Here is a 27192-nt window from a genome sequence, read left to right on the forward strand (position 1 = left end):
GACAGATAATGGTACAGACTCCTCTGCCCAGTTAAAAGAAGTATAGGATTAAGGATAGTTTAGGGTGATAGAAAACGATAAAGAAAGATAAAACATAAGCCATAAAAAGAAAGAGACTCAAGGAAGAAAAGGCAATAGACAAAACAATTCAAGAGAATTTTTTAAATGGGAAATGGAATAATTGGGGGTAAAGTAAGTAGAGTGAACAGCTGGGTGGCACAGTGGATACAGGACCAGGTCTGGAGTCAGTAAGACCTGAGTTCAAAACTGGTCTCAGGCACTTACTAGCTGCATAATCCTGGGCAAGTCACTTAACTCTATTTGCCTGAATTTCCTCATCTATTAAATGAACCAGAGAAGGAAATGGCAAACCACTCAATTATCTTTGCCAAGAAAACACCAAATGGGATCACAGAGTCAGGCACAACTGAAATGAGTGAACTACAACAAAGAGAGAAGATTAGTAGGTGAGGAAATTTTTTTAACAAATGGGAAGATTAGTCCAAACTGGAAGGGAAGGTAGACACCAAAGAGGTTGAAGAGGTGTTTCAACTAAAGAAAATAAGTTGATTATAAATGTCAAATTTTTAAGAGGTGATCATTGACTATATGAGATTTAGCCAGGTGCTTACAGTTTAAATTAAAACGTTTTTACATAGTTTCAAAATATTTGAAATATGTATTATATATTCAAATATTTTGTTATATTATTATATTAATATAATATTAATAAAAATATTAATATATAATATTTTAAGGCTAAAAGTCTCAAGCATTATGGAGAGTCAGGGAATTATGCATTTATTTGCATTGTGTGAAATGTTTTATTTTAGCAATACCTCAGAGATCCTTAAGTAGGCTGATTCCTCTCCTACAGGATAAAGGGGAGGATGAATGGATCCAAATAAAGCCCACTCCAAACACCAGGATGGTAAGGGGAATTAACTGTTCCTAAAGAAAAAAAAACAAGACATGAGAGAGGGAGAAGTAACTTAGAGGGTATAACAAGTTAAATTAGTTTCTCTACTAAACATATTATATTTTTAGAGGTTTATTAAAGATTATTAGAAATCAAGGAAATAAGAAAATACAAAATAAGAAAAGCACATGTCTAGGGCTGAATAGCCCATTCACAGCCACTTACTCTACATCTTGAGAGGCTCGTGTGCTTAGAAGAGGAAGGAGAGAGCAAGTAGGTGCTACAGTTAGTTAAAATACCCATTTTCTTCTCAGTCCAGGTGGGGCTTCAGGTTGAGATTATAGGGCATTCTGGGAAGTGACAAGGATTTCTGGGGATTGAAGTCTGGGGTTCAAATCTCCATTTTTACAAGGGGACGGTTTGATGGAACCCTTTTCAGGATAATGAAGAGAAGAAAGGGAAGGAAAAGGTGCTGGGGTACAATAGAAAGATCATCCAGAAAGGTCAGAGAATGAAGAGATTATAGGAGTAGGCCATTTCTTTAATTGGCAAGATTATTAAGTTAGAAAAAAGGGGGGATACTGGAGGTCTAGTTGTCCTGGATTTTAGCAAAGCCCTTGATAAATCATTTCATCCTTTTCTTGTTAAGAAGGTGGAGAGATATGGAGTAAACTACAATATAGTTGGCCAGATAGTTAGACTCAGAACAGTTGTTAATGGTTCTAAGTAAGTATGAGAAGAGATCCCCAGTGGTTAACACAAGGATTTGTGCTTGGCCCTGAGTTGCTTGTCTTTGTCATCAATAGCATGGATGAAGACCTAGATGGCTTTATCAGAAGGTTTCCTGCTGACACAAAGCAAGGAGAGCTACACCTAACACGCTGGGTGACAGTCAGGATCCAAAAAGCTCTTTACAGATTAGAGTATTGGTCCTATTTTTTCCTTATGATTATATTTCAAATTAATGTATTTTCTTGGTAATCCCATGCATTTTATGTTATGCATTTAAAAGCATCCTTCTAAGGTTCAGACAGAACCAAGCCAGATTCACTGGACTGACTGCCAAAGGGATAAATGACACAAAAATTTGAAGAACCTCCAGGCTAGAATATTGGGCTGAATCTAACTGAATAAAATTAAACAGAATTTCCTCAGTAGCAAGTCAGGTTGCCTGAATTTTCTAAATGACACACTAGAAAGATCATTGGATCCTCATTGGCTATGTGATCCTAGGCAAGTTACTTAACCTTTTTCAGCCAGTTTACTCAGTCTTTAACTGAAAATAATGATAGTGCCAGAGAGAAAGTGAGAGACACAGAGAGAGAGAGAGAGAGAGAGAGAGAGAGAGAGAGAGAGAGAGAGAGAGAAACAGACAGACAGAGAGAGAGAGAGAGAAACAGACAGACAGAGACAGAGAGAGAGAAACAGAGAGAGAGACAGAGTCAGAGAGAGAGTTAGAGAGAGACAGACAGACAGAGACAGAGAGAGAGAAACAGAGACAGAGAGAGAGACAGAGTCAGAGAGAGAGAGTTAGAGAGAGACAGACAGAGACAGAGAGAGAGAAACAGAGACAGAGAGAGAGTTAGAGAGAGACAGAGAGAGAGACAGAGTCAGAGAGAGAGTTAGAGAGAGACAGACAGACAGAGACAGAGAGAGAGAAACAGAGACAGAGAGAGAGACAGAGTCAGAGAGAGAGTTAGAGAGAGACAGAGAGAGAGACAGAGTCAGAGAGAGAGTCAGAGAGAGAGAAACAGAGACAGAGACAGAGAGACAGAGACAGAGAGAGAGTTAGAGACAGACAGACAGACAGAGACAGAGAGAGAGAAACAGAGACAGAGAGAGAGAGACAGAGTCAGAGAGAGAGTTAGAGAGAGAGAGAGAGAGACAGAGTCAGAGAGAGTCAGAGAGAGAGAAACAGAGACAGAGACAGAGAGACAGAGACAGAGACAGAGACAGAGACAGAGACAGAGACAGAGACAGAGACAGAGGTTTGCAAAGTCTTAGGTTTGGGGAAAAAATCAACCTCACAGGTATAAGAAAGAGCAAGAATGTCAGACAGTAACAGTTATGTAAAAAGATCTGAGGATTCCAATTGCCTGCAAGCCCAATATAAGATGCCAGCAGTTTGATATGGCAGCCAAAAAAGCTAATGGGATATGGGGCTACGCTAAGAGGGGCATGACTTCCAGGAATAGAAAGATAATATAGTCTGTGGAGTACTGTGGTCACATTGGAGTTTTATGGTAAGCAGAACACTGATCAACTGGAAACCAGCCAAAGGAAATAATGTAAGATCAGGAAGGGTCTTGAGTCCGTGTCATATGGATATTGACTGACAGACCTAAGGAAAGTTTGATGAAGAGGAAAAAAAACTCATGAAGGACATTATAGCTCTCATCAAGTCTTGGAAGGGCTGTCAAGTGGAAGAGAGCTCAGATTAGTTGTATTTGGTTCCAGAGTGCAGGAGCAATGGAGAGAGGGGATGGCAAGGCGCATTTAGGTTTGATGTCAGAAAGAATGTCTTCCCAATAAAGACCCAATCAAAAACCCAAAATGGATTTCCTTGAGAAGTTCTGAATCCCCCCTCTTTGGACGTCTTCTCCCAGGAGCTGAACAGCTACTTGTCTGGAATGTCACATACGGAAATTCTTCCCTACATGGCTAAGATGCAGAAGTTAACCAAGAGAGTCCTTTCCAGTCACTGAATTCTGGGTTTTCTGTGATTCTATGATACTCTCTTCACTCACCAGGCCAACACCTCAGTTTAAACCCTCCATTTCCCAGATTCCACACTCTGCCAATAGACTCTTCCTGAGGAATATGTCTGACTGACACTGCCCTACTCAACAATTGTCAGTGACTTCTAAGACCCAACACAAACTCCCCTTTCTGGGAGGAATACTGGCAACATCAAGTTCAGCTTCAAAACAACGCGAGTCTGAACCACAAGGTGGCACTCTGAGCCCTGAGGATTTCAAGATCCTGATGGACAATGACTATTAACAGAATGTCAGGGAGAATGTTTTATTTTCTTTTACTTTTTCTCCATTACATGTAAAAGCAATTTTATGTTTTTAAATGCTTGAATTTCAAATTGTTTCCATTTCCCCTACTTGAGAAGGCAAGCAATTTGATATAAATTATATATGTGCCGTTATACTTTTTTGTTCCATATTAGCCATTTCGTCAAAGAAAACCCACAACAAAAAAAAGTAAATAAATAAAAGAAAAAACTTTCAGATTGCTTCAATTTACATTCAGACTCCCATCAGTTTCTTTTTCTTTGCAGGAGGCTAGGATTTTGCATTAGAAGTCCTTTTGAATTGTCTTGGATCTTTGCATTGCTGAGAATAAGTCATCCAGAGTTGAACCTGATATATTGCCAGTACTGTGTAGAATGTTCTACTGGATCTACTCACTTCACTTTGCATCTTCCTAAGGAAGCATCCTACTAATCATTTCTTATCCATTACAATCTTTTGCCACAGCTCGTTTAGTCATTCCCCAATTGATGGGCATCTCCTCAATTCACAATTCTTTGCCACCACATAAAGAGCTCCTGGAAGTATTTTTGTATATAGAGATCCTTTCCCCACCTTTAATCTCTTTAGGATACAGAACTAACAGTGGTCTTGCTGGGTCAAATGCTCTGCAGGTTTATAGCCCTTTGGGCATGATTCCAAAATGATCTCCAGAATGGTTGGGTTAGTTCACAACTCCACCAATACAGCATTTGAATACCTGTTTTGCCACATCCCCTCCAACATTTTTGATTTTCTGTTTCTGACATATTAGTCAATTGATAGATATGAGGTAGTACCTGAAAGTTGTTTTAACTTGCTTTTCTCTTGATTTAGAGCATTTTTATGTGACCACAGATAGCTTTGCTTTCTTCTTCTGAAAACTATTTGTAAATTTTGACCACTTATCAATTGGGGAATGACTCATATTCTTATAAATTGAACTTACTTCTCTATACATTTAAGAAATAAAACTTTCATCAGAGAAACTTGTAAGTTTATTTTTCCCCAGTTTCCTTCTTTCCTTATAATCTTGACCACATCAGTTGGTTTGTGCAAAATCTTTTAATTTAATGTACTCAGTACCCTCTACCTCTTTTTGGTCATAAATTCTTCCCTCATTCATAGATCTGACAGATAGATTATTCCATGCTCCCCTAATTTCCTATGGTAGCACCTTTTATGTCTACATCATGTACCTTTTAACCTTATCTTAGCTACCAACCATTTATAGGGGAAGTAACTGTGAAAGCTATAGCATCTATAAGTCCCTCCATGGGCAGTGGTGACAGCAGGAATGACAACTTGAGATCCCCTTTCCTAGTGATGAATCACGCTGATGGTGATCCATCCTCCATCCTATGGTACAAGGTAGACCCAGGCTCTACCCAAAACTAGAAGTTCATCCTCTATCCATCCTCCTCTCTTTTTCTTGACTTGGTAGAGATTGGGGATCTATCCAATCTTTTCAGACCAAAGCTGACCCTTCTGCCTCTTCTCCAGCCCTAATATAAGATTCAATTCCCTGAGATAGGACCAACCCTAAAGAGTCAAAGGGAGGGCAGTAGACAGGGAAGGCAAAGCAAGAGTAAATCTGCAGGGGTGGCAGCTGGAGTGAGAAGCCTTCCTCAGCCACATAGGAATATCCTGTTTACCCATCCTAGGCTCTATCATCAGGAAACCAGAGGGGGCTCTTTGTGCAGCCTTTCCAGATTTCTGAGTCCATTACCCTTGTTGTCTTCCACTCCACTCCCCAGAACTTTTAAAGACCCATTTCCATCAAGGTACACTGATTATTCACCAGAAAAGAGCAGGGTTATGAAGATAAGGGTTATGGTCCTCATCAACCCTATCCTGAAAAGACTCTCCAACTGGAAGGAAGGAAAGAAGGGAGGGAGGAAGGAAGAGATGGGAAAGTGAGGGGTAAGGGAGGGAGAGAAAGAGAGAAAGGAAGGAAGGAAGGAAGGAAGGAAGGAAGGAAGGAAGGAAGGAAGGAAGGAAGGAAGGAAGCAAGCAAGCAAGCAAGCAAGCAAGCAAGCAAGCAAGGAAGCAAGCAAGGAAGCAAGGAAGGAAGCAAGGAAGCAAGGAAGCAAGGAAGGAAGCAAGGAAGGAGCAGTATGATCACAGGATGACAAATCATTCAAGTCCTTGTTACATGGAGGAGAGATGAAACTTATACTGTTTGGTCCCATATAGCAGAACAAAGAACCATGGCAAGAAGTTGCAAAGAGGCAAATTTAGTAAATTTCCACACCAGAAACCTAAATATATTTTCTCATCCTTGTGACTTCCTCTCCTAATAATAAAGGAGCCCTTTCATCTTCCCAAAGCCACCCCTATCCATTCCAGTTTCACAATCTCTCAGGGAAAGGAAATGGATGAGCCAGTCTTGTGGAAGGAGAGAAGGGCTTGCTTGGGGGGATGGGGCATAGAGAAGTTTTTGGTCAAAAACCCTAGGACAGTACAGATAGAAGATGGGAATAGCCATTATCTGCCAGTTGGTCAGAGGAAAAGAAGAGAGAAGGAAGTAGGATTACATCTTCTTAATAACAATAGGGGATCAGGAAATGCTAGATTTAGGACATTTGATACAATTCAAGAAAGCATCCATTTATCAATCTATCAATCATCAACAGGTATTTATTAAACCATTACTGTGTATATAGCTGGGTAGTGTGCTTAAGGATGATGATGCAAAGACACAAATGAAAATTTAAAAGTCACTCCTCTGGGAAACATTCAGTCTAATAAGGGAGACCATCTGAGTACATATAAGTGTGCAAACAAATCTTTTTGGAACAGACTAGTGATTTCATTAAGTTAGAGAACTCTGGGAATGCTGGTCTACACCTGTTCTGTATTTTTAGAATTACCTACCTAGGAGATTGAGGGGTTAAATGACTTCAAGCTAGTATGTGCCAGAGATGGGACAGGAGACAATTAAAAATTCCAAGAGACTGGGTTTCATATAAGAAATTTAATTTATTGATCAGGCCAGCAACAACCAATAAATTAGTTGGTCGGTGATCTCTCTCAGTGAGAGATCAAAGACATACAGCATCTGGGGTCATCAAACACAATTTTAGAAGCTCATTATTCAGCACTCCCCTAGACATGCATGTCTACTTGATGGATATCTAATGAGGAGGAGCAATAATCTTTACAGAGTCTCCCGAATTCCTGGATGATGCTAGAAAATCACGTGCCTAGTCCTTGGATTCCAGTATCCAGAAGAAGAAATCAGCTCATACCTGATTTTGTTCAATACTTTTCAGTGAAAGACTCAAGAACGCTGTCCTGTTGCCCACAGACATACCTGTCCAAGTGGAAATTTGTTCTCCATAATTTCATTTTATCACTTCAAACTGAAAGATGCTCTGGGGTAGAGACATGAAAAGCATCCCTTGGCTTTTTAGGAACAAAAGAATGAGGAAACAGGTTTGAAGGACAAACCTGAGACTCAGTAGATAGGATTCAATATCCAGAATAAAACTTCTCAGACTTGAGCACAGGTCTTTGTGACTCTGAAGCCAGTCTACTATATACTGTGCATTAATACAAATTATAAGCAAAATAAATTTAAAGACACAGGACAACTTGAGATGGCAAAAGGTAACATGAGTCACCGAGAAAATAAGGGAAGGTCTCACATCAAAAGGTGATCTGAAAGGAATCATTGAGGGGGGTTGAGGTGGCAAGAACAACTCCATAGCCAACTTGGACCAATAGGGAAGAACTAGGTGCTAAAAGGGTCTTCATAAAGATATTATGGGGAGGAGAGGTTTGAAGGGGGAAGTAAGCATTTCATCTGAGACTTTGTCATAGAGGAGAGGAAAACGGGGTCTAGCCCTCAAAGCATCTTCACCTTGGGAATAACAGTGGAAGACAGCCAATGTCTATTTGGCCCAAACCAAGAGCTTTTGACTCAATTCAAGATACTAAAACAAATGGTTTAGAAAAAGGATTGACAAGACAAAGGACTGTCTATGGGGGAAGAAGTCAGCCCAAGAGGGATGGGAAGCCATCAAAAATGACACAGACACATCAGGGAGAAAGAACATGGAGAGAGAATTAAAATACTTGTGTGGATACCCAACGAGTGATTCCTTGACCAGGGTAGATTTTAAGCCAGTCATACAGAAGAAAGAAGCCAGAGCACATAATAGGATAACTTGGAATTTATGGCCCAGTCCTGGGTCATGGATCCCATCCATCTCTCCACCCACACCGATGTACACCTGCACACAGTCCCACACACATACTTGAGAGTGCTCTCCCATTCCTACCCCTTGTTCCCAATACCAAACACAGGTTCTGTCCCAGACCCAGAGAAATGAGAAAGGGTCAGGGCAAAGGGTGAGTTAGCCCAAGTTCTCTTCAGCATCACTGGTCCCTGCTCCAAGACTTGGAGGATCATTTTCTGTACCCATCCAGGACCCAGGACTCTACAAGGGGATACCCATCTTTCTGGAGGGGGAGAGCAGGACTGAGACCCAATGTGGTTTGTTTCCAGAGCTATTGTTTCATGACTTCTCTCCCCTAACACCCTCAAAGCTAGACCAAAGTTTTCACATAAAAAACTTGTGATATGGGAGGTGCCTCTTCTCATCACTGCTGTGACTTCCTCTTCCTGATGTCAGAGAGGCACAACTGCTAACACCCAGAGTAACCACAGGCTGTCCTCCCCTTGGGTCCCCTTCATAAAGAGTTGATAGAGGCATATAATAAGAAAGAAACTAACAAGCTAATGAGGAGCAATCTGTGTTGATTTGAGGAACTGGGTGTCCAGAGAGGAAGGATTCATCCTCCTTGGCCCTGGTCCTCTGGTCCAGACTCAGCCCTGTCTTTGAGGACCCAGTGCTGGATAGTTCCCCCATCAGCCCCCCTCAATCAAGGTTAACAGCTATAAATCAGAAGCAGAGGAACATCCCAGCAACGGGACCCTCAGTCTCTCTCTGACCTTCGTGATTGATCCTTTCTATTCCATAGACACATTCTTCCCCCAACCTCTATAACCCAAGACTTGTCTCTGATTCTCCCTCTATTCTTAAGCCCAGCATTTAGGATTCTCCAAAGCAAAACAAGTGGGGAGACATGAAGGAAAGGGCATGAGGCCCCAGCCCCCTCCTCAGCTTCTTGACTCCTTTCTTATTTTATCAAAGCTCCATAGGATCTGCCTGGTTTTCTTCAGTCTACCACAAAACATTCTCTGGGGGGACTCACCTGTTTCTATTTGGTCTGTACCTGCTCAGCCTGGAACAGTTTGAGTGATTGGTTAACTGATTGGATTGTCTAGGTTTTGTTTACAACAAGTTTACACCTCTGATTGCTTGATTCTGTAATTTAAAGAAGAGTCATTACTTGATAGCAGCTAAATGACATAGGAGATTGATCTTGGAATAGGGTAAGTCCTGCCTCAGTCATTGGTCAAGTCATTTCAATGTCCCATGCCTCAATTTCTACAAAATAAGAATAATGATAGTACCTCCCTCTCAGAGTTCTTATGAGATCAAATATGATAAAATATAAAGTACTCTGTAAAACTTAAATTGTATACAAATGCTACTTAGTGGTAGTAGTAGAAAGTCAATAATAGTCAAGAAAGCTGTATTAAGTACCTGCCATATACCAGACACCTTACAGGAAAGGCAAAAGACAATCCCTGCCCTTACAGAGATCACAATGGAGAAGGACAAAATATTTTTAAAAGATGTGAATATTATGTTTTGCTTTCCCAAGTGTTAGACTCTTCACAAGAATGTGTAGTATTCACCTGACACCTATCAGACTGGCCAGTATGGCAGTAAGAAAAGTGGCAAATGTTGGAGGGAAAGTGGCAAAATTGGGATACTGATACATTGTTGGTTAAGTTGTGAACTGATCCAACCATTTTGAAGGGCAAGTTGGAACTATGCTCAAAGGGCTATGAAATGGTGAATACTTTGATCCAGTAATACCCCTACTGTGTCTGCATCCCAAAAAGACAATAAAAAGGGAAAAGGACCTACTTGTACAGAAATATTTCTAGCAGTTCTTTTCATGGTGGCAAAAAAAAAATTGTAAAATGAGGGGATATACATTGATTTGGGAATGGCTGAAGAGATTGTGGTACAAGTTGGTGATGGGATACTATTGTGCTATAATAAATTATAAGCAAGACAATTTCAGAAAAGGCTGGAAAGATCTGCAGGAACTGATGCAGAGCAAAATAAGCAGATCTGGGAGAACATTGTACACAGTAACAGCAATATTGGACCATGGTTATCTGTGAAAACTTCACTACTCTCAGCAATGCATTGGGGCAATCCTGAAGGACAGGGAGTGCTATTCACCTCCAGAGAAAGAACTGTTGGAATTGTCTTTCACATCAGTGCATTTTTGGTTTCATTTTGGGGTTTCGGTTATGTATGAGTTTGTTCTTACAACAGTGACCCATATGGTAAAGTGTTCTGCATTACAACAAAATAAAAAAGAATGTGTAGTACTCCCTTGGGAGTTAGACACCTCTCCAAAATATTAACATGCTTTCAGAGCTGCTGTACAAGCAACGTCCTTATGTCTTTCTTTAGACATAAGCTATTCAAATAACTCACTGCTTCTACTTTTCCTTGTAACAGTGTTCAGAACAAATGAAGTGCTTAAAAATACTTTTTCCAATCCTGAGTCACTCTTCAGAGTAAGATTCAAGCTCTGTGATCTCCATAAATTAATTGACAGGCACAAATTGGTCAACTTAAGTCACCCCATCTTACACTCTCAAAACAGAGTCAGGGGTGAAGACTTAAAGGGTTCAATCTTTTTCTCTTATAACTTTTATAATTTATTTAGAATATTTTTCCATGGTTCCATGATTCCACTGGGTTTTACTTATATCATTGTTCAAAACCTATTTCCATGTTATTCATATTTGCATACAAGTGATCTTTTAATGCCAAATCCCCAATCACATGCCCATCAAACCATGTGATCTATCCTGTTTTTCTTCTGCTTTTCTACTGTAATAATGAAAATAAATGTAGTATGCAATAATTAAAATGCTACATGTTATATTTAGCAATTAGTTTTGTTCAATAATATTAGCAAAAAAAATTATTGTGGTTGCCATTTAAAAAATTAACTCAAGTCATGAAGATGATAGTAGCTTTTAACAATTTTATTTAATATATAGTATAAGAAAGAAATAAAGAAGGAAGAAAGTAGACAATTTATTTCCTAGCCTACCACTCTAAAGTCTGGTCCATAGAATTTTAGTTCTTTCTCCAACAAGGTTCCAATCTCCATGTGAAAGTCCAGTAGTCTCTTCAGAGCAAGAGTCTTACCAGCCCAAAAGGGTGTCTTCTCCCTGAGCCACCAATGCCAAATGGAGTAGAAGAGTCAATCCCAGAAAACTTACACCAAAAACCTTGATCTCTTCTACTGTCTCATCTTTTATAGCCCTTTACTCACATCCCTTCCTGTCTCTCTGAGCTGGTCTATCACATCTCAGGAACCAATCAAAGTCTCTGACTCGAATCTATAACCCTTAGTTCCAGGTCATGTTCCTAGGGCTCTTAACCTGTGACCTCTGTTTGGAGCATTGCAGTCATGCTAATGGGATGATTCAGATGAGAAGAAGGGTCACAACCCTGGGAGGAAGGGGTTCCCTTTATACACTACTCCCCCAGTTCTTCCTCTGAATGTGGAGAGCATTCTTTCTTGTAAGTCCCTTAGAATTGTCCTGGGTCATTGCAATGCTGCTAACCAAAAAGTTTGTTACATTTGATTGTGCCAGTGTATCAGTCTCTGTGTACAATGTTCTTCTGGTTCTGCTTCTTTCACTCTGCATGAGGTTGTTCCAGTTCACATGGAATTCCTCCAGTTCATCATTCCTTCCAGGAAAATAATATTTCATCCCCATCAGATACCACAATTTGTTCAGCCATTTCCCATTCTACGGACATCCCTTTGTTTTCCAGTTTTTTGCTACTACAAAGAGCATGGCTATAAATATTTTTGTGCATGTATTTTTCCTTATTATCTCTTTGGGGTACAAACTCAGGAGTGGTATTTCTGGATCAAAGGGCAGGCATTCTTTTAAAGCCCTTTGCACATAGTTCCAGATTGCCTTCCAGAATGGTTGGAGCAATTCACAACTCCACCAGCAATGAATTAATGTCCCAACTTTGCCACATCCCCTCCAACATTTATTACTTTCCTTTGCTGCCATATTAGCCAATATGCTAGGTGTGAGGTGGTACCTCAGAGTTCTTTTAATTTACATTTCTCTAATCAGGAGGGATTTAGAACACTTTGACTTTCTAAAAGGTACTTAAGTCTGACTTGCTAATCCATATAAACCAACCAATTTGGAAAGTACCCAGGTGGGTGCTCACTGTGCCAGAAAACCTGAGAAAGAACCAGATCTCTCTCCATTTCCTCACATTCTCAACTCTAAAACCTGAGATTAGGAAAGCAAGTGGTTAATTATAAGAATTGACTGAATCACACTGACTCCATCTTGTGACTCAATTCTAGAGGTAGCTTGGTTTCTGTTCGATTATGGGGCTAGTTCAACTTTTGACAACTTTTTTTCGATTATGAAAATTGGGAAAAAATTTATTGCATTGTTTATACATTGTCCTACATGGATGGGAAACTAGAACACTTGTACCTGCTGTTTAGAAGACCTTTAATCAAGGACCTAGATCCATGGTAGCAAACCTATGGCATATATGCCGGAGGTAGCACTCAGAACCCTCTCTTTGGGTACATGCACAATTGCTCCAGCCTAGAGTTCACCAGTTAGTTACCAAAAAGCCAGAGGAAAGGGGCAGGGAGGAGTCAGGGGCAAGGCTGCTCCCCTCCCCCTCTCTGTGTGCCTGGACATTTCTCACATCACCCACCCCTCTAAAAAGTTCTCCTTCACTGACCTAGATTATGCTGATCAAAAAGGCAGTCAGATTCTAAGAATGATATAAGGAGTTTCTCATAATTTTACATTAAAGGCAACTCATGTCTTTTTTCAATTCCTTAGTTTCTGTCAGTATCAATTCCAAGACAGAAAATCATCAAGGACTAGGGAAACAGAGTTAAGTGACTTGTCCAGGACCACCCACCTAGGAAGTTTCTGAGGCCTGATTTGGACCCAGCACTTTCCAACTTTAGGCCTGGCACTCCATCCATTTCTGAACCTAGTTGCCCCAAATCATATGTTCTATCTGAAAATTTAAAAACTGGCTCCATACTAACCAATCCATGATTGTGTGGATATTCCTTTTATCATTTACTGACACTTGGGAGAAACAGGACATCTCTTTTTCTGAGTTATGGAAGTTATACGTGTTCATACTCCCCCCTCTGAATGTGGAAAAGTTCCTAATCTTTCATCCAATTAAAAACTGCATTACATAATGTCATCTTACATTAATTTGCCTCATTTGATTACTTGTTTTTAATGTGTAAAAGTCCATTTCCCTCTATATTTGGGGTCCAACCCTAAGTTAAGGAAGGATCCTGATCCCAATTTTGTTGGGTAATTGCCATGCACTGTTTAATAAATCCATATACTGTCTCCTCAATCCTTTCATCTTTTCCCTGCCACAGATGACAGACCATCCCACCAAAGAAGGTTGCCCTAATAAACAAAATCATGGAATTGTAAGAATTAAAAATCCTGTGTGTAACCTCCTGTAGTTACATATTAATATTTTCATGGGTGGACACCTGAGAAGGAGATTGGAAACTGGTGGAAAGTTAATAGAGACGAGAAAGAGAGATTGATAGAGAACGAGACAAAGGAATAAAGACTCAGAGACAAGGAGTTAAAAAATACGGGCTCCATCATGTGTGCTCTTCTGATGGAATTGAGAGAGAGGACTCTACATGTGTCCCCAAACTTTTATTGAAGAATTTAGGAATGTGGAGTGGGAGGTAGCTGAAGAACATGTGACATGGCATAGGCTCTAACACTGGCCCAGTTGACAACCACATAATCAAAGAGGAGGACGTTAATCAAGCATGTGACTTGGTAAGGAATGTGGTCTAACAAGGTGGGAGCTAGGACCCTGTGCCAAATAATTTCCTCAGGAATTCTTTTGTCCTTTGGACCAAAGATTTGGAAATACAATAATCAAAAGTAACATGACCATGAGTCTGGTATATGAACACATAAGATACAATATCAACACACCAATAATACTTTAAAATGCTAATATGCCTGGTATGCTGCACTATGAGATCAGAGAGCCCAAGCAGCCCATTCTACATATGGGTACAAAAGAGGAACACAAGAGAATGGCATTTGTCCCAATAAAGTCAGTGATACTCATATTACTCTCTCCCAAAAGCTATTGAAAGATAAATGTTTTATAACCCATAAAGGGTAATGAATATGTCAAGTCACCATCGTCATCATTATTTTCATCAACTTCATCACCATCATTATTGTCTCCATTATTATCATCATCTTCATTTCCAACATCATCTCCATCATCACCACCAACATTATTGTTACCAAGACTCGGAAACAGGATTCTTTTTTCTTTTTTAACAATTTTTGGTATTATGCATTAGTCTAGCAGAGCCATCAGAGATGTGTTCTTGGGTGCTCACTTCACTATGTCTCCAGAATCCCCTGGTAATAGACAAATAACCCTGCATTGAGAAAATACATCACCAAAGACACCTGAGTATAGAGCAGAGGAGGGTCACATTGCTTGGTGTAAAGCTCCTTTCATTTTAGGAGTCCAAGAATGAGGGCCTTAACACAGAACATATGGAATCTGGATGGGGCCTGTTGGAAGCCATAGATCTGGGGTAATCAGTGTTATCTTCAGGGAACTTCTTGAGGTATTTCTAGAACACAGCAGATGCCCTGAACTTTGGCTACATTTTTACCTTATCTCCATGTACCTGTGGATGCTTTGAAAGCCCTCTTATGAAGAAGGGAAGAAAGAAGAGGGGCTGAGAAAAGCTTCAATACCAGTGTTGTGGCAATTAGAGGAATAACGGATACATGGCCACAAGAGAGGGACAGGGGTAGTAAGCCTTGGACAGGAGGTCAGGGGTAGAGTGGAGCACAACAGAGGAGAGATAGTGATGGAATCCACAGGTCCAGCTGGGTGTTGGCCAGATCACTTTCCCTCATCCAGTCATTCTGGAGAGGAGCACAAAAAAAAATGCCACCTATCACCCCCCCCCCTTATTGAGGGCTGAAGATGCCTGTCATCTCTTTGTTTGCTCCAGCTACTCTCTTTGGTTTTGATTCCACCATCATCTTCATCATGCCCAGGGCTGAGTTAACCTCTGACACTCCCCCATACACATACATAATTCTCCATTTTCCTTTGTTTACTGTCTTGCCCTTTGAGAGCAGGGACTAGCTTTCATTTTTCTTTTTTGCATCATTAGTGTTTACCACAGTGCCTGGCACATAGAAGGAACTTAATAAATGGTTATCACACCATGTTGTATCACTCACTAATTCATCCACTCATTTATTTATTGTGCCTGCTATGTACAAAACTCATCTAATATAAAAATAAAAGCAAAATAAATTAGTTTTTGTCCTCAAAGAGATCACATTCTACTGGAGAGGGGGAAGGAGCAATACAAGACGTATACAATGAACAAATACTAAGTATACAACAGTAATGCTGAGTCATTTCAAGAAGGAGAAGGAGAACTGGGAGGAGGGAAGAAGCAGGGCTAGTCAGGATCTAGATAGGACTTGGCACCTGAGAAGGTCATCAAAGGAAACTAGAGATTAGAGAAAGCACAAGAGAGAGAAGGCAATAGTGTGGGAAGGAGCACTGCACAGGCAAATGTCCGGAGGGAAGACCCTTCCCACAGAACCTCAAACACTAGGGAATCATCCAGAGTTTGGTAGGCAGCAAATGTTTATTCCTCTCTGCTCCTTTCTCTGCCTTCTAGATTCTTGGTCTAGCTACTCAAGCCTTGGGTCCCTTTTAGAGCTTTTGTCCTCACTCCTCCTCCAGTCATTACAGGCATCACCTAGAATGAACCCTAGAATTATGAGAATCAGTGTGGCCAGGCCAATTTGTATGAGATTCTCCGTGGTATAATCCTTTTCAATGGAATCTGAGGAACAGAAGAACAGAGACTGTTACTGACACAAGAATGGTACTTCTCTATTTCAAGAGGCCTTTGAAATGCCCCAGACTCGAGCCCAGTCCATCCTCCCTTCCTGTTATCTGGGGGTTCCCAGCAACTCACCTGTCTTCAACTCCGGACAGCTTGGCCTGGGATAGGATCCCAGTGGAGCTCCTGTGAAGAAGAAAAGGCAAAGGAAAGAAGTTGGGACTCACTTTCCTTCCCTTCCCCCCATACTTCCAGGGAAATGGATTCCTCATCTTTTGTCCTTTCCTCCCCTTCCTCTGACCCTGCCTCCTGGTGAACCTAGAACATCATCCTTTCTACCACTACCATTTCCCCAGAACAGAGGCAGTTCTTGAGATAGCAAACAGAAGGGTACAACGAGGGCATCTGAGACCACAAGGCATCATGGAGAGTCAGCTGTGAAAGGCATGCCAATGTGTCCAATAGATCCTGAAAGGTCAACGTAACTGGAGTGTGGGTTGCCCTGCAGCTGGCAAGGAGTCAGCAAGGTAGTGAAAATGTAGGTGTAGACTTGTATTAGAAAAAGTGGGTTGGCTGGCTCCTGGGACAAAGGGCACAAACCCTTGTGCTTGGGGAGTTATCGAGGCAAATGGGGCAGAGAAGAGGCTTTTCTATACAGACTGAAATTTCACTGTCTGACAAAATTAAAATGAGGATGTTATTTTCTAAACACACACATACACTGTATTAGAATTGGATAATCTGTGATGTATTTCTGGTTGTATTAAATGGATACTCTGGCAGACTAGAGAGATGCTAGGGAAACCTCAGGATGCTTAGTTATAATGGAGATAGAGGTACTTCTGAGAGATCGAGATGCTACTAGAGGGGATACTCTGTGGTTGCCTATTGATCACTGCTCATGGCTAATAGATCAAGATATTTCCTACCCTCCACCCTTCACCTCCCTTTTCTGAAGCCTGCGGCTTCGCCCCTCCCTCCTGAGTGGACTATGAGATTTATGAGGAAAAAGTCCTTTCTCTTCCTTTCTCAAGTAAGGGGGTTTATTGGGAACAACAGGAAGGAGAACTGAGGTACGATGAGGTGAAAGGGATGAGGGTTTCCCTAATCTATAATGAGGGATAGCAGGATTTTGGGAAATGTCAGTCCTGTCACAATTGTGACATAAAAGTCTGTCAAGGAGATGGAGGACAACTGTTTAATCTTCTTTCTTCTTCCAATTACACAAAGCCACCAACAAAAGTTAATTTCTTCTCAGCCTAACTCCAGAAGCCCCCCCAGGGTCCTTCAGCCAGGAACAGAAGCTAGCAGGGGACTCAGTTGCCAGCTTCTTCCCCCTTCAGCCAGAAGCCAAGGAAGACTCCCAGTTCCTCTCCTGGCCAGGCTCCAACTGCCTTTCCTGGGAACATTCTATGTTGGAATGTTCACCTTGGTTGACAGCTGAGCTCCTTTACTTTGTCTTGCATGCTTGGCTTGGCTTGTAAATCCTCTATTCCTTCGTGCCTCTTCCACATTTCCCCCTTTTCTTCTTTAAAAAGATGCACCTTGCATTTTTAATGATACTTACCTTTATTATAATTCTGTCTATCTTTTCTTAATGCTGTCCCATCTTAAATATTCCCTTACCCCCCAAAATAACAAAATCCTAACTTACCTCATCTATTCTGTCTACCTTGTGCTAAGCTAAGAATGGGTTATAGGAAAATGGTTTAGGTAAGGGATTCACATGAACAAAGGTTTAGATAATAACAAATCCTGTGACAAGTTTTCAAATCATTCCAACAATTTCACTAACATTCAGAATCTGCAATTGTCCTATTTCCTAATATCTATAAATTCAACCAAGATCCCTACCACTAACACATACTAACTTACAATAACAAAGCAATCTAACTTCTATACTTAAGAACCTCTAGGTCAGTCTCTCTACTTCCTTAAGACTCAAACAAATTCACTAGGCTGCCACTATAGTTAGGATATAACTAGGTACCCTCAGGTTCCCTAGCATCTCTCTAGCAACAGCCAGAGTATATCCATAGTTACTGCAACCAGAAATATATCCACAGATTATCATCTCTATTACAATTGGCACCTCGAAGTCTGACTGAACCCCACAATCCTTTGACAGGCGGAGTAGTAAAGAAAGAAAGAAAGAATCAACGTTTAGACAAGTTATTTGTGGAACTGTGACTGTGCCTATCATAGCTTGTTTCTGGGTCTACCACATATTGTACAGCAGAATGACCCCTAGGATCGTGGAAACTATTGATTATATTGGCAATATAACAATGTCTGTTTTGCAGTTGCCTTTCCAAACAGACCCTATACTCTGGCAGGTCCTGGCTCAAATGTATGTGCTCTTTATGGCTGTCCTTCCAACTCTAACCCAACTTAAGGAGATCTTTAGATTTATGATTCCCCTGAAGACAGAAAAGATACTGGCTATTGATAACAACCTGGAAGGCACGTTTAAGGCTGTGTTTGAGCAATTGATTAAGGAAAAAGTGTTAGATCAGGTTGTGGGCAAGGACAATGGGCAAACAGAGAGAGTACCTAAGGAAAATGAAGGTGATTATCCAGTGATGCTGGTGTGCTACACTCCAAAGCCCATAGACAATTCACCCCACAGGAACTTGAATCCATAAAGAGATGTTTCCCAAAATTTTAAAGAAGAAAGATGAGATTAATAACAAGAACACACAAAATGCACAAATTCAGTGCAAGAAGGTGAATCTGTGAATGACAGTACATGCAATAAAGTAAGAGAAAGGCAGAGACAGATTAAAGAAACAGAAATAGAAATAAAAGGAATTGTTTCAGAAATTACAACTGAGATAAGAGACTTTGAAAAAAGCTGCACAGTAACTAAACAGGAAAAGAATTTAAATAAAATCAAATCCTTATTAGAGAATTTTTTCCAGTGTAGATTTGGCTATGGGATTGAATTGTGCAAAAGAGAAAGAAAGAAAGAAAAAGAAAGAAAGAAAGAAAGAAAGAAAGAAAGAAAGAAAGAAAGAAAGAAAGAAAGAAAGAAAGAAAGAAAGAAAGAAAGAAAGAAAGAAAGAAAGAAAGAAAGAAAGAAAGAAAGAAAGAAAGAAAGAAAGAAAGAAAGAAAGAAAGAAAGAAAGAAAGAAAGAAAGAAAGAAAGAAAGAAAGAAAGAAAGAAAGAAAGAAAGAAAGAAAGAAAGAGAATCACAATAACTCAAGAAAAGTTTGTAACAGATACAGAGACACATAATTTCAATTCCCTAAAGGTTACTGCTGCTAAAGAAGAAAAAATAAAGGCTTTGAAACCATTCACAGATTTGTATCATGAACTCCCACCAAACTTAGTTAATTCTGTAAATAGCTTTATGACACAGGTACCCATAGAAAATGCATCTAATTTGAATCCAGAAGCTGAAAATTTCCATCCAACAGTGAGTGATATAGATAAGGAAAAATTAACTGAAAATGGAGCTGACATTACTTTTGAAAACAATAATCCTATTCAAAGTATTGGAGGTGACATTACAGTTAAATTTGAAAAGGAGGATGGAATGGTTGTCTTGGTAACAACCGAGGATTCAGTTAGTGCCAACATTCTAAGGGGCAAAAGGGAATCTACCCAAAGCAACAGCTATAATTTAGGTTCATGTTCCATTGTAGTAGAGAATACAACCTCCAATGCAAACTTCATAGGGAATGAATCAAATCAAAAAGAATTAACTGGGTTACATATGCAACTGGCAGAGGGTAGCAAAGATGTGAGTAGTAATTCAGTAGCGATAAACTCTTTAGCTACACACAGGCCGGAACCATATGTATGGATTAAGGTGGAAAAGAAAAACTACAAGGCTCTCTTGGATACTGGTGCTTCAAAATCTGTCCTAAAGACATATCCAGGGGATACCGCCATAGGGGTATGGCTTCTGTAGCTGGAGTATCAGGACAAATTCAACAGGTCCCTGAGCTCAAAAGCACTATTGTTAAATTGGGTCCTATCACCATAGATCTTACCTTCTTCTTGTTGATTCCATCATGTCCAGACAACCTTTTAGGACAAGATTTTTTATGCAAGATTCAGGCAACACTACAATGTGAAAAATCTGGGGAAATTTATTCGCATCTACCCAAGAATTCACTGAAGCACTATCCATTATTGTACTTAGAACAACTAGAAGAAGAACCTGAAAAGAATCAAGTTGTAACTTCTATGTATGACATACTGACAGATAAATACCTCAAGGGGTGTTTGCAAAACATCAAAATGATGTGGGTAGGATCAAATTGATTACTCCTGTCAGGATTGAGGTCAGGGAAGGAATACCACCTAAGATACCACAATGCAAATTGAGTAGAGAAGCAAGAGAAGGGATAACACCTATCATAAATAGTTTGCTTGAACAAGGTGTATTGAGACCTATGGTATCTGAATATAATAGCACAATTTTTTGCTATTAAAAAGAATAAGCTAAATGAAGATGGCACTCCTGCCTGGAGATTTGTGATGGATTTGAGGGCTGTGAATAATTTTATAAGGAAAAGACACACTATAACACCATCTCCAAATGATATTATAATTCAAATTCCTGCTGAAGCTAGGTTGTACACAGTGTCAGATCTGAGCAAAGCTTACTTTATTACACTGTTGCACTCTGATTCTCAAAATATTTTTGCTTTCCAATGGGGACAAACTCAGCTGTGCTATGTCGGCTTCAATATTTTGTCAACTGTTGCAAAGAGATCTAGCCACCATAACGTTCAAAAGTAGCAGATTGATACAGTACGTGGATGATTTGTTGCTAGCATCTCCTGACCCAAAAACTTGTCTGGAAGATTCAAAGAAATTATTGAAAGAACTTTATAAGAGAGATCATAAAGTTTCTAAAAAGAAAATTCAATGGGTCCTGCCAACAGTTGAATATTTAGGATTTTTCCTGGAGGGGAGCACCAGGAAAATCTCTAATTAAAGGATTGCAGACATACAGAAGCTAGGCATCCCTAGAACTAAGAAAGAACTTAGAGCTTTTCTAGGGGTTGCTGGTTTCTCAAGGCAGTACATAGTGGGATAGTTTCATATTTCTAAGTGCTTAACTGATTTGACAAAGAAAGACATTAAAGAACCATTATAATTGAATAAGGAACATTTACATGCTTTGTCACAGTTGAAAGGAGCTATTCTATAAGCTCCAGCTTTGGGAATACCTAATTATAAGAAAGAATCCACTTGTATGTCCATGAAGCAAAAGGCATCGCTTCTGGAATGTTAGCACAGTATTTTGGGTTAAATCTGAGGGCTATTGCATTTTACAGTTCTATACTTGACATGGTTGCACAAGGAATGGTACATTGCCTCAGGAGCTTAGTAGCTACAGCTCTAATGGTCAAGAAGTCATATGATATAGTACTGGGATGTAAATTGCATGTGTATTCTGACACCAAATTGAAAAACTGTAATGGTCGCAGAATATGCATTCATTCATCAATGCAAGAATATCCCAGTATGAAGTCATTTTGTTAGGCAATGATAACACCAAAATTCAAAGAAGTGCACCATTGAACCCAGTGACTCTGATTCCTGATTTGCCAATGGGTGGAGAAGTATTGCATGATTGTGATCAAATAGAGGAACTCATGCATAGGCCAAATGAACACGTTAGAGAGACACCTCTTATCGATCCAGAAATAGAGTTATACACAGATGGATCCTCCTATGTTCACAATGGGAAAAAATTCACAGGGGCAGCAATAGTTGACAATGACAAAACTCTTTGGCATGCATCACTGCCAAGTCATGTCAGCACCCAAGGAGCCAAGCTCAAGGCTCTGCTCATGGCCTTAGAATTAGCTAGAGGAAAAAGAGCTAATATTTTTCTGGATTCACAATACGCTTTCTCCACTGTACATTGGTCATCATACATATGGAAAAACAGAGGGTATGCAACTTCAGCTGGGAAACCAATTGCATATGGCATTCTGATAGATTGTCCCGTAAGTGCTGTAGACTTTCCTAAAGAGCTGACCGTAATCCATTGTAAGGCACACACTCATGGAAAGGACAGAATATCCTTAGGGAATGACAGAGCAGACATAACATCAAAGTCCACTGCTAGGTTCGGTCCCCACCGTGTGCTGTATTTCTCTCTGATCAAAAGGTGTGATCTCACTGAAGCCTATGACAGAGAAGAAATACAGTCATGGAAAGAGCATCTAGGTGCTACCCTAATCAAAGGCATCTGGATTGCTCAAGGGGTTAAACCTATTCTCCCTAAAAAGCTATATCAACATCTATACACCGTAATTCATGCAAAGGGACATTACAGAGTGCAAGGGATTCTAGATACCATACAGAGATATTGGACAGCACCAGGAATAACAACAAATGCCATTAGAACTTGTCAGGCATGTGAAACATGCAGGAGATATAATCAAGGACATTTTAAGAGTGTTGCATTGGGAGGCAGACCACTCAGCTATATGCCTTTCCAGTGTATTCAAATTGATTATATCAACATACCAAAAGACTAGGGATACAAATATGCATTGGTGATTGTGGATAGGCTGACTAGATGGGTTGAAGCATGTCCATCAAAGAAAAGTGACACTGCTACAGTAGTGATATTTCTATTAAAGGAGATTATACCTAGACATGGCATTCCCAATACCATAGATTCAGTCAAGGGGTCCCACTTCACTTCCCAGGTTCTACAAGAAATCTACAGGAACTTGGGAATTTAGTGCAATTATCATTCAGTTTATTGACCCCAAAGTTCCGGGCAGGTCGAGCGTATGAACAAAGAATTAAAAACACAAATACGTAAACTCTGTTCAGAAACACACTTAAAATGGACAGATGTTTTGTCTCTTGCTTTGTTCAACATAAGAACCAGGTGTAGGACTGACCTGCATATATCACCTTTTGAAATGATATATGGTCAGCCTCTTTGGCATGGTAGGACAGTAAAGCCACCTTACTTGTCCATGTTAAGAGGGGAAAGTGTTCTTCATGAAAACTTAAACAGATACAATGTAGGATTGAAGAACTAAGGAAACTGGGTTTGCTTGTGCAAGGAATATCACTAGCTTTTTTGTTGCATAAGATAAAACCAGGTGACAAGGTATATGTCAAGAACTTTAATAGAGAATCTCCTATAGAACCAAGATGGATAGGAACAACAATGGTCGTAATGACAACTCCAATGTCTATAAAGGTTGATCAAAGAGATCCATGGTTACATACTTCACATGTGAAATTGCATCACACCCATAATATTGAGTCGCCCTAGGAAACTAATCAATAAGCAATAACAGTCCCTACTGAAAACACAGGAAAGCACATGAGAGTACTTGCCACCAGAATACAGACAAGAGAGCACGCACATGTTGAAATGATAAAAGGATAGCACCCCGAATCAAATAGTACAGTTCCAGAAAGAACAGTCAGTAATACAGACAAAAGGAAAACATGCATTTAAAAGATTAGCAGCCATAAAAAAGCCTTCATATATAATTTTTATACAGTCTCTGCCAGCCAACCACAATAATTGAACAGAAAGAAACAATGTTATTGCAAATGAATGCATAATTTTCTAAATTCTATTTCCAAGAAATAAGTACAGTAACCATATGAGAAATGATTACAGTAACCATATAATAAATTTCCTTGTAAAGAGTCACATAGAAAAAGATTAGAAACATCAAATCACTATTCTTAACAAAATCTTGAGAACCTATCCAAAATGCTCACACCCACCCATGAAAAAACACATATACAGTTTACTTGCAGGCATGAAGATGTACATATGCAAATCTTACCCTCATGCATGAAGAGAACATATGTAAATCTCACTTTAAGACATGAAGAATGATTGATATATTCTGACATTCATGAAGATTTCAATTTACTTCTATGCACATGTAAATTTCACTCTCACATGCATGCACATGTAAAAATCTTATGTGCATACATGTTCATGTGTTCCTGGTTCCTGATTATCCCAGTGGATCCTGATTTGAAGAACACATCTTCAATCAAGACTGGAAGAGAAGTCTGGCATGCTGACCAGACAGATGGACCAGACAGGAATAAAGTATTTCTACAAGCAGCATAAAAGGACATGGAAGGACTTTGGAACTTTGAAATTTTGGAACTTTTCATCAAGAAGATATGTAAGAATGCATCATACATGTTAATATCACATATATGCATGCACACGCTACATAAAGTACATTTTAGGAAGATATCTCATGGAATGGGTAAGTATACAACATTCATAGTTGAATAACAAAAAGACACACTGATAAAAATTTCTGTGCAAAAATTCCAACAGATAAAGATATTTCTTATCTGCATGAGTTTGCACAGAAATTTAGAATGATGTACATATGTAAATTTGTATAGATCCTGTGTACACATGTGAATACTAATTGACTAACAAGCTAACTATATTAGAGTAATTTATTAATAGATTCTAATGACTGACATTAGTGACAGTTTAGCGAATTTGTTCAACTCTTAGGAAAGTAGAAACTAAAACACCGATGAAAAGCAACTGCTTGACTACAGGGGTGGAGGGGATACGACTGAGGAGAGACTCTAAATGAACACTCTAATGCAAATACCAACAACAGGGAAATGGGTTTGAGTCAAGAACACTTGTGATACCCAGTGGAATCGTGCATCAGCTATGGGAGAGGGAAAGGTGGTGGGAGGGGGGGAGGGGAGGAAAAGAAAATGATCTTTGTTTCCAGTGAATAATGTTTGGAAATGACCAAATAAAATAATGTTTAAAATTAAAAAAAAAGGAAAGTAGAAACTGAAGTATAGAAGTAGATTTCATCATAATTGTAGGTTAGCATTTGTGAGTGATAGGAAATCACTAACAGAGGAAGCAGAGGAAAGCTCCAGCCCAGAGAGAGCTACAGAAGCAAAGAGACTGACTCAGCTTTCCATGCTGGCTTTTGAAAATGTCTGCAACTCCCTTTGTGGGTCCTGGTGCTGACACTGAGGTTGGCAGGGCTGGGACACGCTGACTTAGAGGTTCCCCTAAATATTTACTTTGTACAATTCAAATATGGCCTCAGACACTTCCTAGCTGTGTGACCCTGGACAAGTCACTCTTCTCCTAGCCCTCATTTGCTCTTCTGTCTTAAAGTTGTGTCAAGGACAGAAAATGAGGGTTAAAAAGAGACTCTGAAACACAAACCAGATCAAAGAATGACTGAGAAGTCCCAAGTGAAACTCCAGAGAGGAGCTTCTGTTGCCCAGAACTGTGCCCAGAATTCCCCTAAAGCCCAGCAGCCTTCATCACAGGGATTACCATAAAGCCGATGCCAGAGCAGACAAGTTAACCAGGTGTGCAGGGGAGGCCAGAGGGCCTCTGATCATGGAGCACAGCCTGAACAGAGCAGGTTCTCTGCTTAGGAGACCAGACCAAAAGTCACACTCTAGTCATGGTCCTCAGCTGCCTCCTCATTTCCAGTCAACACACTTTTGCCATCATGTGGAAGCCGTTTGCTCCCCTCCAACAGAGCCTCCAGAGCTTTATGTCTGCCCAGGCCATTCTGGTGAGCCACTTCGACTCTCCTTTCCTGATTTTGCTTCACTGAACAGGGCAAGACCAGACCAAGATCGCCTTTAACTGGGCAATTATACAGCGACAGGATGGAGCCAAATCAGTGTAGATCAATTCATGAAACCCCCCCAGTCAGTCCATCACAAGAAAAAATGGCATTAAAACGATTCCAGGAAACGATCAGGAACAAAATTATCTGTGACTAAAGCCTGACCTGCTCTCTGCAAAGCAAATGCTTCCCTCCTTCCAGAAGAGGAAGCAGAACCTTCAGATCCAGACTGACACCAGAGGAAAAGCTGCCCTCAGCTGCCCTGTGATTCAAGGAAGTCTCCCAGCCTCAGAGGGCTTGTCTAAGGCCATGAAGAGCCATTCAGAGCAATGGGTGGAGGAGAATCAGGAGACAGAGAGAAGATGGCTATGAAGGCTGCAGCTTTGTTAGGAGCCTGCAAAACTTTGGGGTAAAAAAGTACATTTAAGGAGCTCCATCCAGAACTCTGGGAGACACTTTGGGGAAGATAAAAGGCGGCTCCTGAAGCCGGCCAGGGGATCCTTCCCTGGCAATGGGGTCTGAATCAGGAAAAAGCAGGAAGTGCTCCACCATTCTGACCCAGAGGACTCTCCAACCTCCTCCCCCACAGCTTGCTCCCTCCCACACCCTCCCCACTGCATGGCATCATCAAGCAGAACCCACAGAGAGGAAGGAGAAGAGAAGCTGGTCAGAGACACTCAGGGTGGGGACACAGTGCAGAGCTGGCCTTGGTGTCATCCTGTGCCTCAGACCAGCCCCAGGTCAGCCTCGGTCCCTTCTCCCACCAGCATCTGGGAGCACCATGACTCCTGCCCTCTCAGCCCTGCTATGCCTGGGTGAGTCCTCAGCAGCCCCCACCATAGAGGAGACTTTAGCCACCATCAAGTCCTACCTGCCCCCCCTCCACTTTTCTGAGGAGCAAACTTTCCTCCAAAGAAGGGGAGTGACAAGTCTAAGGTCACACAGCAAGGGTGGGATTGGAGCAGAGAAGCTGGGACTCTTAGAGGGGTCTCTTGGCCTCCAGCCTCCTTCCCTCACAGCAGTCCTAAGCCCTGGCCCAGAGCTGTCTCTGTCCTTCCTGTGGGGATGCTGGGAGGTAGCTGAGAGTAATCAGGGTCTTCTTTGCCAGGGCTGTGTCTGTGCAAGAGGACAAGAACCCAGGCAACAGGTGAGTCCTTCCCCCTCCACAGTGCCCCTCCCAGAGGACACAACTGACCTGGAGAGGGAGCTGGGAGAGGTCTGGGTTGGGCTGACAGTCTAGAGAGGAGACCCAGGGTGGGGGTGGGGCTCCTACAGAAGGGGGCCTAACAGCTCTCCTTCCCTTCCAGATGGACTCTACAAGCCCTCCCTCAGGGCAGAGAATGGCCCTTTGGTGCCCAAAGGGGGAGATGTGACCCTCAGGTGCAGGGGATCATGGAAGGCTGTAGAGTGGAGGCTGGAGAAATGGGGAGGATCTGGATGGTCAATGAGCAAAGCTGTGAGACAAGCTGGAAATGAGGGCGAGTTTTCCCTCCCATCTGTGACACCACATGATGCAGACACTTATGGATGCCTCTACAGACATTCATCCTATGGATGGTCAGAGCGCAG

General features: G+C 40.8%; 1 protein-coding gene across 1 annotated transcript in view; it reads right to left on the minus strand.

Annotated features, from left to right (window-relative positions):
• Nucleotides 1–763: 763 nt before the first annotated feature.
• Nucleotides 764–27192, minus strand: part of LOC103093153 (immunoglobulin superfamily member 1-like) — a 103118-nt gene continuing 76689 nt past the window's right edge. The window contains exons 6-7 of the mRNA XM_056826279.1: nt 16153–16203; nt 764–951 (exon numbers count right to left, since the gene is read on the minus strand). Of these exons, the coding sequence (XP_056682257.1) occupies nt 872–951; nt 16153–16203 (131 nt within the window). The 3' untranslated portion in view covers nt 764–871. The remainder of the gene's footprint in view (nt 952–16152; nt 16204–27192) is intronic.

The sequence above is a fragment of the Monodelphis domestica genome, chromosome 4, assembly GCF_027887165.1.
Source record: "Monodelphis domestica isolate mMonDom1 chromosome 4, mMonDom1.pri, whole genome shotgun sequence".
NCBI lineage: Eukaryota > Metazoa > Chordata > Mammalia > Didelphimorphia > Didelphidae > Monodelphis > Monodelphis domestica.